Source organism: Dipodomys ordii, unplaced genomic scaffold, assembly GCF_000151885.1.
Source record: "Dipodomys ordii isolate 6190 unplaced genomic scaffold, Dord_2.0 Scaffold50, whole genome shotgun sequence".
Lineage (NCBI taxonomy): Eukaryota > Metazoa > Chordata > Mammalia > Rodentia > Heteromyidae > Dipodomys > Dipodomys ordii.
The window spans coordinates 1520248-1536985 of NW_012267266.1; the positions used below are offsets into that span (position 1 = coordinate 1520248).

At 44.4% G+C, this 16738-nt stretch overlaps 1 protein-coding gene across 2 annotated transcripts; it reads left to right on the forward strand.

Annotated features, from left to right (window-relative positions):
- The first annotated feature begins 320 nt into the window (after nt 1-320).
- On the forward strand, nt 321-11879 carry Gnpda1 (glucosamine-6-phosphate deaminase 1). 2 transcript variants are annotated; one of them, XM_013020436.1, is made up of 7 exons: nt 321-364; nt 1155-1284; nt 5081-5182; nt 7200-7382; nt 8554-8738; nt 10088-10262; nt 10515-11879. In XM_013020436.1, the coding sequence occupies exons 2-7, from the start codon at nt 1161-1163 to the stop codon at nt 10613-10615; spliced, it is 870 nt and encodes a 289-aa protein (XP_012875890.1). In that variant the 5' UTR covers nt 321-364; nt 1155-1160; the 3' UTR covers nt 10616-11879. The 2 variants fall into 2 exon arrangements, with proteins under 2 accessions (XP_012875890.1, XP_012875891.1); XM_013020437.1 differs by lacking the exon at nt 321-364 and adding an exon at nt 543-693.
- The last annotated feature ends 4859 nt before the right edge of the window (nt 11880-16738 follow it).

The following is a 16738-nucleotide window of genomic DNA, read 5'->3' on the forward strand; positions in this document are numbered from 1 at the left end:
GGGGGCAGGCCCGGAGCCTCACAGAGCCATTCTGCCCTCGCAAGGGCCCCAGGCCAGGAGACCTCTTTCCTTCCTCCAAACGCTCTGGCCCTTCGCGTCGCCCTCCACCGCACAGCAACAGCCTCCGACCCCGCCTCCCGCGGGCCAGGGCCCGGCGCGGCCGGTTCCCTCTCGGGGCGGGAGGAGGTGGCGGCTGCCGGAGACGACCGGCCGACGCCGGCGGGGGCCCAGGCCGCTGAGTCAGCCCGGCGGGCGGCGTGCGCACCGCGTGACTCGCGGCCACGTGATCCGTGGTCACGTGACCTGTGCGGGGTGGGGCGGGGCCGCCGGCGCTTTCGCTGTTGCAGCCGCCGAAGGCGTTCGCGTAAGTGAGGAGCGGAGCGGGAGAGTGGGGGGTGTCCCGGAAGGCGTCCCCGGGCCCCGGCACCCCAGGACTGGACCCCCGGCAGTCCGTTCTCGCCCCTCCCTGGGCGGGTGCTAGGGTGGACGTGATCATAATCGGGGAGAGGGAAACGCCGGACCCCCCTCACCCCCCAGACGGCCGCGCAGGCCGCCTCCGCTCTGGGCCTCCCACCCTTGGCGACCACAGTGCTGTGGGTCCGGACGCCCACCTCTCGGAGCGAGCACCCTTTCTCTTGGTTGTGCTTTGGAGGAAACTGAAAATCCGAAAGGATTCGCCTAGCCGAGCAGGCGGTGAGATCACCCCATTCTAATACCGGGAGAGGATACACCTCCCCAGGCAGAGCTGCCCCTCCTACCTGCTTCTGCGGCCCGAGACGGCCCTGGGGCTCCTCCACTCTGAGGGGTGAAGGGTGCGGGGAGCCCATACTAACAGCCGTTAGTAAACCGTTTGGTTTACGTGCATTCTTCACTGTACCCCCGAGTTAGACCGGGGAGATAGTACTGTCTCCCCTTTGACATAGGAGGAAACCGGCCAAGAGGGTCCCAGAGAACTCTGGTGCTCTTGAGGTCCTCGAGCTAGTAAATGGGGATGCTGAGATTACCACCCAGGTCTGTTCCACAGTAGTGCCTCCTGGTGGTGATGGGGCCTCTCGGCCTCAGTTCCTCTGTGAGCTGAAAGACAAGGCCTTTCCCTTGTCCATTTGGGAAAGAGATTGTTGCTGCCCCTCCTTACCATTGATTCCTTTTGTCAGGACAAGATGAAGCTCATCATCCTGGAAAACTATTTGCAGGCCAGCGAGTGGGCAGCCAAATACATCAGGAACCGCATTATCCAGTTTCATCCAGGGCCAGACAAGTACTTCACCCTGGGTCTCCCCACTGGTATGTCGTGGTGTGGAGGGGGTGCTGTGAGAGAGTAGGCATAAGTGGAGTTTAAGGGGCTAAGGGGATTTGAAAGAAGGGTTTCAGGTACTAGGAGACAACAGCAGGGTCCTTCCTGGGAAGGAACTAGGCTTCTTTTATGTGTTGGTTTAGTTGCTGCCTATTCCACTGGAATCATGGTTCAGATGGAATCTTGGTTAGACAGGAAAAATTGATTTTTAGGTTATATCTCTGGCCTCATCATCCAGAGTTTCTTAAAAGAATTAGCTTTGTGCCTTAAAATACTCATTTTGTGAAATCAATTATTCTCTCCTCATTGTGTATTTTGAGGAATACTTGCTAAGCACTATTCTTGGAAGACTTGAGGTGACAGTCACTCAAATAATTTTCTATATGGTTTAATTAGGCACAAAAAATAAGTGAAAAAACAGCCCCAGTTTCCTCTGGAAAAGGCCAGAATGTTGCATTTATAGGAGCATGTTTTGGACCTAGTGTCTCCTGGTAAATGTTCTGAATAAATTCACAGGTGGATGGATTTGCACCAGTGATCTTAACTGTCCCATCCACTACAGACTTGACATTTTTTCAGTAAGTGATTAACCAGTAAATGTTTTATGCCTCACTGCTACAACTCCTCAACTCTGCTTTTGTAAGCAGTGAAAGTAACCACAGATAATTTATAAATGAATGAGTATAGCTGTGTGCCAATAAATATTTACGGACACCAGGGTTTGAACTCACAAGTTTTTTTGTTTTATTTTTTTGGGGGGGGTCTGGTCATGGGGCCTAAACTCTGGGCATGGGCACTGTCCCTCAGCTCTTCAGCTCAAGGCTAGCACTCTACCACTTGAGCCACAGCGCCACTTCCGCCTTCTTTTTGCTTATGTGGTGCTGAGGAATCAAACCCAGGGCCTCATGCATTCAAGGCAAGCACTCTACCACTGAGCCACCTTTCCAGTCCCCTCACATGCAAGTTTTATTTCATAAAATATTCTTTTGATTTTTAAAAACTAAAGTTGTAAAACTAAACAACTCATGAGCTTTACAAAAACCAGGAACAGGCTCATTTAGCCAAAGTTTGTTTAGCTCTGTACCAGAAAGAGGCTTGCAGGAGCATTAACTTCCTGTACTTGTAAACCCACCAGTGTCTTGGCTGTATAAACAGAGTTTTTCCTAACTAGAGCCACCCAACTTTCACCCTGCCAGAGTTGGGTTCTACTATAACTACTCCTTACTTCCCATTGGCAGAATCAGATACAAGCTCCTCAGAGAGGCTCTTTAAGACCCAGCTTCTCCCTGTCATTCAAGCTTCAGCCTGCAGAGCTAGAATTGTTTGCTTCTGTTAGATGTAGCTCCAGGGAATAGGAACATGGTTCTGGATAGAAAGCACAGAAACCAACCGGCTGAGTTAAGCAGAAAAGTAGTTCATTGTGGGGAGCTCACAGAATTTGTGGGAAATGGAAGAAAAGGAGTAAATTGTCCGGCTTAGGCATGGCTAGGGTCTCATCACAGGGACTAGCTGGGTTTTTTTTGTGTGTGTGTGGGGGGGAGCGGCACTAGCTACCACCTTCACACATTTAATAGGGATTTATTAAGTAGTGTCTGTAAGCTATACAGTTATTGACTTTGGAGATAAAGCAACAAACAAAGGGTATAAATCCTGCCTTTAAAAGCTTCATTTACATTGGGAGTGACATAATAAACAAGATGATTGATAAAAATCTGAGTGTGTTAGATGGTTGTAAGATAGAAAAGGAAACATGAATCAGGAAAGAAGGTAAGAAGGTTGCACTGTTTGATATGTTGGTGTCAGAGAAAGTCTCTCATAAAATGATACTTAAGGTAAGACCTAAGAGGTGAGGTAGACATGCAGACACTTAAAGGAAGGAGATTACTGGTAGAGAGGAAAAACAGGTGCAAAGGCCCTGAGATGAAGTGCCCAGTGCAAGATAAGGAGAGCAGAGGGGTAGTCAGAGACCCAATTACAGGGTATATCACTAAGGACTGGTTATTAGAGAATGAAATGAAAAGCTCTTGATAGGTTTTGAAAAGAGGAGTGACATAGTCTTACTTGAGCAGGTTTGTTTGTTTTCCTTCCATTAAAAAATGTATATTTGAGGGGCTGGGAAGGTGGCTCAGTGGTAGAGCACTTGCCTTGCATGCATGAGGCCCTGGGTTCAATTCCTCAGCACCACATAAGCAAAAAGCCAGAAGTGGTGCTGTGGCTCCAGTGGTAGAGTGCTAGCCTTTAACTGAAGAGCTGAGGGACCGCGCCCAGGCCCAGAGTTCAGGCCCCACGACCAGACCCCCCCCCCCAAAAATGTATATTTGGAAAAATTGAACTAACGGTGTAGTACCATTCACCTAGATTTACCAATTTTTTCTATGGTTTTCTTTTTCTCTGATTCATAGGCTATCTGTACATGCATAATTTTTTTAAACCACTGGAAAATTTTGACATTTCTACCTCTCTCTATATCTTTCAACACTTACCTCCTGAGAATGAAAGCATTGTCTAACCATCATAGACCTAAGAATGGGTATACCATCTCCTTCTACAATACCATCTATAAGCTATATTCAAAAATTTTCCTGCAGGGTACCAGTGGCTCACACCTGTAATCCTAGCTACTCAGGAGGCTGAGATCTGAGGATCACAGTTCAAAGCCAGCCCGGGCAAGAAAGTTCATGAGACTGTTATCTCCCACCAGAAAACTGGAAGTGATGCTGTGGTAGAGTGCTACCTTTGAGCTGAAGAGCTCAGAGACAGCGCTCAGTTCACAGTTCCTTTTTCCCCACTTTTATCATTTATGGATAGTTACTCTTTAAGCTAGTCCAATGTCCAGTCAGTCAGGGTCCTAGCATCTTGAACTTTTTGTTGTGTTGTGTTAGGGCCCTGTGAATGCTAGACAGGTGCTTTACCACGTATACCCACCTCCATCTTTTTTTTGGGGGGGGAGGTGGTTATGGGGCTTGATCTCAGGGCCTGAACACTGTCCCTGAGCACTTTTTTTTTTTGCTCAAGGCTGCACTCTACCACTTTGAGCTACAGTTCTACTTCTGTTTGTGTGGGGGGGGGAGGGGTTGTTTTGTTTTTTGTTTTTAAGGTAGTTAATTGGAGATAAGAGTCTCAGGGCCTTTCCTGCCCAGGTTGGCTTCAAACCAAGATCCTCATATCTCAGCCTCCTAAGTAGCTAGGATTGCAGGCATGAGCCATCAGTGCCCAGCTAGTCTTTTAAGCTACTGTGATTCCTTTTGTATGTCCTGTGGTATTCACTTGCTAAGGGACTCACCTCAGGAATTGGTTTGGGATGTCTTTCCTGATCCCTGAAGTATAGGGTAATCGCATCATTGAGGATAATCTTGCTCTTTGTCCCCATTTCTAGACAACAGTACCTTCTAGGGTGACTGCTATCTCTCTTCTGAACCCCCATCCATGGCCCTGTGCCCTAGCACTTTGTTGCTCAAAGAATATCATGTCAGTAGTTAAGTCTGATGTTCATTCACATACTGATCAGAGTGATTTCAGTCATCAGTATGTCAAGCATTGGGGAATTGGCAGCAAGACAGACACAGCCCTGCCCTGGGGCATAGGTAAGTAGTCTGGGACATAGTAGATATTGTACAGGCAAGTAGCAGATGAGTGTCAGTTGGAATTGAAGCATGGGGAAGGACTGCAGGCCTGACAAGTTCTCTGTGTAGAGCAGCCCCAACTTACTCCTGGCATTACAGAAGCTTGGTGCTAAAGAGGCATTCGTAGCTGTGGTGGTGTTTATAGCTAAGGTCTCTCTTACAGGGAGCACCCCACTTGGCTGTTACAAGAAACTAATTGAGTACTATAAGAATGGAGACCTGTCCTTTAAATATGTGAAGACCTTCAATATGGACGAGTATGTGGGTGAGTATCTTGAGTCTAGCTGTCAAGCTTTGCCTGTTACAGGCCTAGCTCTGGAGAGGAATGGATATGTCACAGAGAGCCAGTGATCGGTGGTGATAGGCTCAGTTATCAATACCTATCTCTTCCAGCCTTGGTTCATACAGTTGTAAGATAGGGCTAATAAAACTGTCCTTATGGATTGTAAGCATTAAATGAGATGGACCTGAGAGCATTTTGTAAGTAATGAACCTTTAATGAATCTAAGGTACCTCCTTCCCCTCTACCTGCCCTGCTCACCAAATTTTTTTCCCTGGTACAAAGTTTTGAACTCAGGGACCCTCACACTTGCTCACATTGGCTGCTTGGCTTGCTTAGACGGTGATCTACAGCTTGAGTCATGCCTCTGGCTCAGCTTTTTTGCTGGTTAATTGGAGATAAAGTCTTTTGGACTTCTCTACACAGCTGGCTTCAAACCACCACCCCCTGGATCTCAGTTTCCTGAGTAGCTAAAATCATTAATATGGGCCCCCAGTTCCCTGCTTCCATTTCTTTCTGGCTCATATTCTTATAAATGGAGCTCTCCCTGGGTGTGTCTTCAGGATCTGGATCTGAATTTTCTCTCCAGTATGCATCCATTAGCTCTACTTTTTGCCATGTATACTTGGAGGGGCACTAAGACTCCTGGACTTTCTGCTGCTGAAATTCTAGTTTTCTGTCACTTCATTCTGTCCCCCAATCATTTTTAATGGCCTCAGTTTTAACATACATTTCTCAAAATTGTTGTAAAATACATATAAATATCAGATTTACTAAATCAAAGGGTGTGGTTTGTGAGTTACTCAAGAAGCTGAGGCAGGAGGAACTCTTAAACCAGGCGATCAAGGCAAGCTTAAACAACATAACAAAACTTGTGGCTCAAAGAAAAAAAAAGACCCATTTTTATATATACAGCTCATTAATTGTAGGTACATTCATTCACATTGTTGTACTAGCTAAGCTGCAGAATTTTCATCTTGTAAAGACTATAAACATCAACCCACAGCTCCCTATCTTTTCTTCCTGGGCTCTGGAAACTACCATTTTATGTTTCCATTAATTTGACTCCTCTCTGTACCTCATAAAAGTGGAATCATGAAGTATTTAATTTTTTGTGACCACTTCTTCCACTTAATATAATGATTTCTGAGGCTGGGAAGGTGGCTCAGTGGTAGAGTGCTTGCCTTGCATGCATGAAGCCCTGGGTTTGATTCCTCAGCACCACATAAGCAGAAAAAGCTGGAAGTGGTGCTGTGGCTCCAGTGGTAGAGCACTAGTCTTGAGCTGAAGAGCTGAGGGACAGTGCCCAGGCCCAGAGCTCAGGCCCCACAACCAAAAAAAAAAAAAAATGACTTCAGGATGCATGCATATTGTAATATTTGTCAGAATTTCATTTTAAGACTGGTTTTAAATTTTCTGAGTATTTACTATTCAAACTCAAACTTTAACATTCTTTTTCTTTGTGCCTGAAAAGTCCATTGATAAGTACTGAGATAGTTGTTCTCAGCCACCTAATATTTTAAGCTGGGGTTCAGCTTGAGTGCAGTACAACTGTAAGTGAATGGTGAGATGAGAGGCACCCACATCTCTCATCAGTTAATGCATATAGTCTACTGAGTCAGCTATATTAGCCCCATTGTATTAGCTACTTTCCCCGAAGGGTCTGGTGTTACCCCAAGTGGCCAGGCTACCTCCAAAAGCCACGAGTATGCCAAGCCTCCAGCCTGTGGTCATTCCCTTGTGAGGAGGCGATAGAATGAGACTTTCAGGCTCTAGGGGTTAGCTCTTCCAGCCCAGCTCTGTGGTAACAGGGTGGCTGTAACTGATTAAACACTCATTGATACCATCTCAGCCTACCTTACATGGCTAGGGGTCAGATGACTAGTGCCTAAAGATCCCTGGTATCAGTCCCCTGATTGTCCTTGTGGGTTGGCTTGGTGTCCTACTTGTGAAATGGGCTCTAGCTCAGCTTTGATTTGACTGAGTGTCCTATGGCCTCTAGGCCTTCCTCGAGAGCACCCAGAGAGCTACCACTCCTTCATGTGGAACAACTTCTTCAAGCACATTGACATCCAACCAGAAAACACCCACATTCTGGATGGGAATGCTGCAGACTTGCAGGCCGAATGTGATGCCTTTGAGAAGAAGATCAATGCTGCAGGGGGCATTGAGCTGTTTGTTGGAGGTGAGCTCGGTGCTGTCCTGCATATGACCAGGACAAGACTTGAGGACAGGCATGCATGGGAAGAACAAGACACTACCATGTCTGCATGTGCCCTCTGCTCCTGACACTGGGGTCATCTAACACCATGTGGGGGCAGGGAAGGCAGAGAGACTGGGTGCTCTGGGTTCCTATCCTGGCTCTGCAGCTCAGTAACTATAAGTGTGGACATCTCTTTCTGAACTTTAATACTTTGTGGATTTGAACTCTGAGATTCTGTATTGTCTACTCTTAAGGCTTTACCGATTAGTCAATATAACATCTAAAACATTTTAAATCATGGGCCTCATGTCATTCCAGAAGGTTCTATACAGCCTCTTGCATGCTATCAGTAGCCAGCTGAAGCACAGTTTCTCTGTATTATGACTCTCCAAGATCATCTAGCCAGGAGCAGTGGTGAGTAGTCAGGAACCCATAGTGTTGACTTCTCAGATTTAGGCTGCCAGGTCTGGGTTTATTGCTGCCTGGGGAGCCACCCATGGAGGTGTTTAGTTGGATAACCTTTCTTTTTTGTTTGTTTTTTGGTGCCAGTTCTGGGGCTTGAAACTCAGGGCCTGGGTGCTATCCCTGATTTTTTTTTTTCCTCAAGGCTAGCATTCTACCACTTGAGCCACAGCTCAACTTACAGGTATTTCCTGGTTAATTAGAGATGTCTCCAGACTTTCCTGCCCAGGCTAGCTTCAAACTACTATATTCAGATCTCAGCCTCCTGAGTAGCTAGAATTACAAGCATGAGGGACTGGTGCCCAGTGCACTAGGGCAAAGGAGTGTAGGAACTTGCATAGTCTAAGATCATATAAACGTGGCAGCCCCTGCCTTGGTATTTGTGTGTGTTTTATTCATTGCAACTCTATCCCAAGAATAGGATCCCAACTCCAAGTTTGAAAGACAAAAAACTTATACTTCCCAGCAGACTAGGGAGGCAGAAACAGCTTGAGTGCTCCTTGGTTTTTTGAGTGATAGCAAGTTAACAATATCAGGTAGAAGCAGTTGGGAGGGGGCAGATCATGTGCTGAAGGTGTAACTATCTTCCAGTACAAAAGAGAAAAGACCATTTTTAGGATTTTTTTTTCTTCAACATTAGTTGGAAAGATGTTCCATGTTTCACATGGCTGCTCTGCCTGTCTCTCTGCAGGTATCGGGCCCGATGGACACATTGCCTTCAATGAACCAGGCTCCAGTCTGGTGTCTAGGACTCGTGTGAAGACACTGGCCATGGACACCATCCTGGCCAATGCTAGGTTCTTTGATGGTGATCTTGCCAAGGTGCCCACTATGGCCCTGACAGTGGGTGTGGGCACTGTCATGGATGCTAGAGAGGTAAGAGTATGAGGGTATTAGCCTTTATGAAGTTGGGGATGGGTGTCTTTTGTTTGTAATTGTAATTATACAGGTACCTCCTAAAATACATTCTTACTGAAAATGGAGAAACTGTAAGAAAGGCTAAAATTCCAGCAAGTTGTACCATACAAGCCTTCTGCCTTGAGAAATAACCATTATTTCTAGGGTGAGGTAAATCCTCTGCACAATTTTCCACTGCAGTCTCTCTGACCTCTGCTATGTGCCAGAGAGGAGCACAGCACCACTAATGTGAATTTATGTTCTGGGAGGTGCCCTCTATCTTTATAAGTGGTCACTATTTGAAAGGATGCCCTACCTACAACCCAGAGATGCTGTGGTTACCATCCTTGTGCTCAAGGGTGGTAAATGTGGTGAGGTGGGTGGTAAATGTGGTGAGGTGTGGTTGTATTAGGTCTTAATTAGGGAATTGTCACCTAGAAAAATGGATATCATTTCAATATAAGTTTTTTGTAGCTCCAGTGTCTTTACTCCTTCTGCTTAAATTTTAGAAGCATTTTCTTCTTGCTTTCTGAGGCATATTCAGGTATTTTACCTTCATATTTCTTTGCTTAAGTCTGTAAATAAGTATCTAAATCAGGGAAAAGTTCTTTATTTATAAAGGGAGCTTTTGTGAAATGAGCACTGGCACCCAGATTTCCATCAGGTAACCTTGAATCAGTACCTTAGAGGCTGCTCTACTTATTGTTTGTAAAGACAATGATTTAGGAACCATCTTTATCTGGGGAAGTAAAGGAAACTTTCCAACATGAGCTCTGATTTGTTGAGACATTCTGACCTAATAATAGTAGAAATGTCTTTTTAGGCTCACTCTCCAGCAATTAACATTCTTGATACTTTAACTGTTAGAGAAAACTCTGCTTTTGGTTTATGAAAACAGAAAACCACACCAAGGCACTTTAGCACATTAAATGCTCTGAACTGACAGGGTTTACCTTAACTGGCAGCCTTGCTGAGATTTAGCCTTAGAGATTGACAGATAACAACCACATTGCTTCTGAAGACTGCTGAAGGCTCCCATGCCTCCCAGACTGAAGTGAGTACTTAGCTGTTGGGAGAAAAGGTTTGGCCTGGAAGCACGGGCTACCATTAGGAGTCTCCATTTCCTTGTCCCAAAACTTTGGAGAAATGATGCTATTTACCTCTGGTTATTTGTGTGATAAAGTATATGGAACAAGCACCAAACACAGGATGTTGCAGGATAACCACTTATGTGACACTAAAACAGTAATCTGTACCACCATGTGGTATGCTTGTACTAGAATTGAAGTAAGGACTTTTCCTTTATGGGCTTGTTTTCTGATCCCCAGGTGATGATCCTCATCACAGGTGCTCACAAGGCATTTGCTCTATACAAGGCCATTGAGGAGGGAGTGAACCATATGTGGACTGTGTCTGCCTTCCAGCAGCATCCCCGCTCTGTGTTTGTATGTGATGAGGATGCCACCTTGGAGCTAAAAGTGAAGACTGTCAAGTATTTCAAAGGTGAGGGGGCAGGTATGGCAAGTTCAGGTGTTCTAGGAGGAGTGACTTGTTTTGAGACAGGGTATCTCTATGTGGCCCTGGCAGGCCTCAACCTCAAAATCCTCCTACCATAGCCTCCCAAGTGCTAGAATTAACAGGTGATAGAAGCAGTCTATCACTGTAGCCACAACCCCAGCCACTGGATGTTACTGTTGAGAATGGCAAAACTCTTTCCCTTACATTAACTACTTTTTGGTATCTTCTTTTTTTTAGGTTTAATGCTTGTTCATAATAAATTGGTGGACCCTCTGTACAGTATCAAGGAGAAAGAAATTGAGAAAAGCCAGCCTTCTAAGAAACTGTACAGCGATTAGCCTGCATTGGAAACTAGTATCAAGTACCTCATAGGGACAGGCAGGTTCTTCTGAAAATTGTCTTTCAAATGGAATTCTTAATTCAGAATGTTTTCCACAGATAAATACATGACCTTATGGTTCTTGTCTGTGAGACGTGGAGCTTAGTCAGGGAGTTTAGCTATAGTGAAAATGACTTGTTTGTAACTTAATTAGAAAAAAAAATCTATGAAAAGTGTATTCCATCATGTTAGTGTCTGCCACACCTAAGTTAGTTTTTTTAGCTTTTGATCAGCCTCAGCCAGTTTTCACAAGTACAACACACTCCCATCAGGAATTTCTTTCTACATATGCACTTGTGGGCAGGATTCAGGGGCTTGTGTATTTTGGAGTAAGTTCTTTGAAGAACTGTGAGTGCTCCTCTTGAGCAGGCCTGCTCTTTAGTTAAGATTTGTTCCAGATTAAGGAACAAACTCTTTCAGTACCCTAATTGTATACAAGGAAGCTGTCCCTCCGGTGAGGACCCAGTACTGCAGGAAGAATGTTGTTCCTTGTTCCCTTTCCCTGGCTGGTTCTGTTCTGCTCTCACAGCTGGCCTTCCCACAATCTAGGAGGCCTCCGTGGGGGAGGATTTGGGTGGGTGAGGAAAAGCCTTCAAGGTACCCAACCATCACACCACACAGTTTTCTTCCTATGGATCCTGGGACCCTTTCCCCACAGTTTTGTGTTTTGTTAAAGGTCTCCTTTGTAGTCATCAGTAAGAGGAGACGCAATGGAGCAACACACTGCCACGGTTTCAGTGTTCTGCCAGGGTGACAGGCTGGCAAGCAGTTGGCTGAACACAAGTGCCATACTCGCCTTTCCTGCTTCCTATAGAGTTGAGTGCCAAGGCCACACTCCAAATGCTTCTATTATTGTTTCTCCACTTAAAGTGTCCCATTCCTGCAGCCTTTTCAGGTCCATATTGTGTGGACCTTTCTGAATGTCAGGAAATACAACCTTCCTTCAGCCCTTGTTCCTAACATGGTCCACTGCTCTGCCTTCCTTTTACCCTGTAAGTCTTTGTGGAGTGGTTGCTGCCTCCTCTCTGTTTTTGTGCCTGTTTGAAGCTACTGCTGCCTATTTCTAGAAAAGGTTTTTCCAGGCCTCTCTAAGTACTGTTTGGTACCAGCATTTTGTCGTTAGCTTTTATACACAATTGTGATGTTCTGTGTTAAACTAATGGTTTCAATGAGTTTGTTTACAAGGTGAAATTTTGTATTAAATTCAATATTTTCAAATGAAATGTCATGTGTGGGTTCCCACTCTCAGAGTGTGGAAGACTGTCTTCTGAAAACATCTATTTTGGAAATAGCCAGAGAAAAGCTTCACACTCCATCCTTAAAAGACCTTGCAAGAAGGTCACAGGGATACCAATCATCTGTTGATCTCTCCTTCAACCATCAGGATAAAAAAGACTTTCTACAAAAGAAGCACCTATGTGGAAAAAGTTGGGAATGAACAGATGAGCAATAAATTGTGATGTTTTGGCTATACTTGTAATCTGAACAGGGATATAGCTGTGGAAAGAATAAGGCAAGGTGTGGGCATGTAGCTCAGTGGTAGAGTGCTTGCCTAGTATTCACAAGGGCTGGTTGTCTCCCCAGCATTGTAATAATACCAGTAATAATAATTGCAAATTTCAGTTGTTTAAAATCAATGCAGTAGAGTATCTTGAGTCAAAATAACCAATTATAAGGTACAAGTAAGGAGATGGGAAATTTAACTTTTTAATTTTTAAAATAATAATTATTATTTTGTTGGTGGTGGTGATGGTGGTGGTCATCATGGGGCCTGAACTCAGCCTGGGCGCTGTCCCTCAGCTCTTCAGCTCAAGGCTAGCGCTCTACCACTTGAGCCACAGCACCACTTCCAGCTTTTTCTGCTTATGTGGTGCTGAGGAATCGAACCCAGGGCCTCATCCATGCAAGGCAAGCACTCTACCACTGAGCCACCTTCCAGCCCCAAATTTTAAGTTTTATTGAGGTACAATATATATGCCCATGAAATCTACCCATTTTAAATGTAAATGTAATGATTTTTTTTAAGTTTATGGAGCTGTGACTCCTTCCTGTCCATTTCTACCACTTCAAAAAGTTCCTGGGTTCTACACCAGCCCCATGTAATCACTGACTTGTTTCCATTTTTTTCATAGTCTATAGATTCCTTCCTTTGACTTTTTTGTGTTGGGGAAGTGTTTGCTTGAGATTAAACCTAAGGTCTTGCACATGCTAATCACATGCCATAACATGAAGTTACACCCTCAATCCCTACTGGACATTTCATATAGTGGGATTATGTGACCTCTCTAGTGTCTGGCTTCTTTCATTAAGCCTGTCTTTGTTCATCCACATAGCAGTGTGTGTGTGTGTGTGTGTGTGTTCATCCACATAGCAGTGTGTGTGTGTGTTCATCCACATAGCAGTGTGTGTGTGTGCGCGCGCGCGCTAGGGCATAAACTTAAGGCCTGAGCACTGTTCCTTAACTCTTTTGCTCAAGTCTGGTGCTCTACCATTTGAATCACAGCTCTACTTCTGGATTTTTGGTGGTTGAGATAAAAATCTCATGAACTTTCCTGCCTGGGCTGGCTTCAAACTGTGATCCTCAGATCTCAGCCTTCTGAGAAGCTAGGGTTTTAGGTGTGAGCCACCAATATCCAATAGTCCAGCCCTTTGATTGCTTGGTATTCCACTGTGTGATTAAATTTTGTTTGTCTACTCAAGAAGGGTTTCAATTTTAAGTTGGTATATTATGAAAAAAACATTAGAATGAAATGCAATAGGATTTAGTGAACTAAAGATCTGATTCCTCAGGTCTGTTTTCCTTTTAGCCCAGTGTACTTCTGCAGATCAAGGTTGGGGTATCTACCTGGGCTTTTGGATCTGTACACATTTTGGGACAGGGCTCAAAGGTGGTTGGTTCTAAAACATTGTTGTTAGAATATTTTCCAAGATGTCTAAGACTGTTGAGAACACAAAGCAGCCAGTTCAATGAGTTTTCCCTGGCCAGGCTATGACAATTTGGGCAAGAGAGTCAGCCATAGCTGACTTTGTGAAACTATCTTGATAGAAATGAAAAGGTAATACAAAGTTCTACATTCAGTAAAAAGTGGCAATATACACAAATGGTTTGCTAAATACTGCCCAATCCTACCTTGTAATAGTGCATCAAAAAGCCTCACTACTTGTTGAGTGATAAGCCAGATCATTCTCCCCAAGGGAGATAACCAAGGAAAAATAGCAGCATATTATATGATGACAAGAATTACTTTAGCCTATAGAGGAGATCTAACTTTGTAAAGTTCACGCCTGTTTCCTAGGAGCCAACATCTTTGAGGTAATGAAGTGAAGCCACGTTCTAACACTGTATACTTTGAGAGGTCTTTAAAGTTACAAAAGGCAAGCAAAATAGAACACAACATAGTCACCTGCACCTCAAAGAAGCCTGACACCAGTGGCAATCATACCAAATCAGTAATCACACCTAGTCCATTTACTGTCTTCAAAAGCCTCAAGGCTGAAATACCTCCATCTCAGCATTTCCCTTGGCTGATAACCTTGAAAATGAAAACAATTAGAATGGAGCTGGGGGTGTGGCTTAGTGGTAGAGTGCCTAACAAGCACAAAGACCTTGAATTCAATCTCCAGTGCCATCACACACACTGTGCCAGCCCAGCTCTCACACTACCATCATCACCTGCCCTTTGGCTGAGCCTTCTACCTCCCATCCTCTCTTGCTCCAGAGTACTGCTCCGGCAAGTCTTCCCCTCTGACTTCAGCATCAAACTGCCCTTCCTACACCACTCCCATCAGCATACTAAACAAGATGGGTGTGCGCGCGTGTGCGCGCGAGCGCGCGCGCGCGTGTTTTACTGGGGATTGAACTCAAAGCCTCATGCTTGTCAGATGGCACTCATTACCTAAGCCACTCTCTAGCCACTTTTTGCATTGGTTATCTTAGGGCCTTGACTTTACCAGACCCCAAGTGAAAAATAATTTGTCAGTCCAATAACTCCCAAATCTTACCATCTGAGTCTGGTCTGATGCTTGCTTTGTATCATGCCTTGCACTTTTTAAAATGGAAAGCAGACCCAGGCACTGGTGGCTCACAACTGTAATCCTAACTACTCAGAAGGCTGAGATCTAAGGATCCCAGTTTGAAGCCAGCCCAGGCAGGAAAGTCTGTGACATACTCTTTTTGTTGGTGGTGGTGGTCATGGGGCTTGAACTTTGGGCCTGAGTGCTGTCCCTCAACTCTTCAGCTCAAGGTGAGTGCTCTACCACTTCAGCCATAGCACCACTTCCAGTTTCCTAAGAGCCCAAGCCCAGAGTTCAAGCCCCAGGACTGGCAAAACAAAAAAAAACTTTATTATAAATGTTTACCTGACAACAATCAGGGTGTGTTTAATGTTTGCTGTAGCAGTGTCAGAGAACTCACTTTTCTTGTTTTGGTCTTTCCTGTTGTTTTGGGGTTTCTCTAGAAACTCCTTAAAATAGTCTGTGTCTTGCAGCTCCTTCAGTGGAAATCCACTATTATTCATGAGACCTACTGATGGTAAGTATTGGGGAGAGGAAGCATTCTAAAATCTCATAAATTTGTTGTCTTTCTCCATCCTAGATGTTGAGTCCCTTGGGCTTGGGACCTTCCGAATTTAATTTCCATGTTGTTTTTTGTTTCCCTGATGCAAGACAGGATCAGAGGCCTAGAGCCATTCAATTGCCTTTCCAGTAGAACAATAAAGGATTTAGGAAATAATTTTCCCCAAGTATGGACCCTTCTACCTTGGGAACAGGAAGTCTGGGGTTACGTTCACTCTAATTTTCCTTCTTCCTGTCCAGAGTACAGAGGTGGTTTGGTTTGGTTTTCCCATCTCCACAGTGAGAACTTGCTGGGGTTCCTGGAGGTAGACTATGAAACTGTGAGGGTCCTTTAAGACCCTACGGTTTTGGGTTGTTTTTTTTTTGTTGTTGTGTGTGTGTAGTTTGAACTCAGATGAGTTTTTTAAAATCATAAATGGAACTCTACCTTTTGAGCTATACCTCCACTTCTGGCCTTTTGATGGGTAATTGGAGATAAGAATTTTAAAGATTTCTCTTCCCTGGCTGGCTTTGAACCACAACATCAGATCTCAGACTACTAAGTAGCAAGGATTATAGGCATATGCCACTAGTATCTTGCTTAGCCCCATTTCACGCTCAGTCCCTAACAATTGGTTTAAATTGTAGTTACTGGCTCCAATAGTATCTTCTTTAGATAAGCTGATAGGTGTCTTTCTGTCCATTTAGTTTTCTTTGGTCATTAACCCATGACCTCAACTCTCTAACGGATCTAAAAAAATTGCTAATTTTGTTTGTTCAGCATTTTTCCCTCCCATTATAAGGGAATACACAATTGTTTCTCAAACACATTCCAGATTTTTCATCTCCCTTCCATTCAGGCAGCACTTGTCAAAGCCTCCAGTGACCTTAACACTGAATGTTTAGGGCTACTGTTAGAACTCCAATTATTGACCTGTATGCAAGCACTGGACAATGACTACTCCTTCAAAGTTGGTTTGGATTTTATACCATACATCACTGATTTTCTTACCTTATTAGCCCTTCCTGTCTACTTTGCCAGTTCATCTCCTTGGCCTCTTAGCTTTTGGAGTAAAGTGACCCAACATTCCTCAGTCCTTGGACCTTTCTCTACATACAGAAAGATGAGGTTTACGCCTTTGGTATTGTCATCTAATTTCACGGCTTTAAAGACTATCTATTGTCTTCCATACTTATATCTCCAAAGAAATAAGATCCAGGCATCTCAAACTTACATCTGTCCATGCTTATGTCCATCTCAAATGCTCTGATAAAAACATCCAGAAATCCTGTTTTTTCTCTCTCTCATTTGAACCCAAAGCCTCATGCTTACCGTCAGGTTCCTTACCACTAGAGCCACTCTACTAGTCCCCTTTTTGCATTGGTTATTTTTGAGTCTTGGTTTACACACAGACCAGCCTTGACTTCTGTACTCCTATTTGTGTTTCCCTTTGTCATTGGGAGGACAAGTGTGTCCCACTGCTCCCAGTCATTGTGTTTCCCTTAGGATGACAGGCATGTACCACTC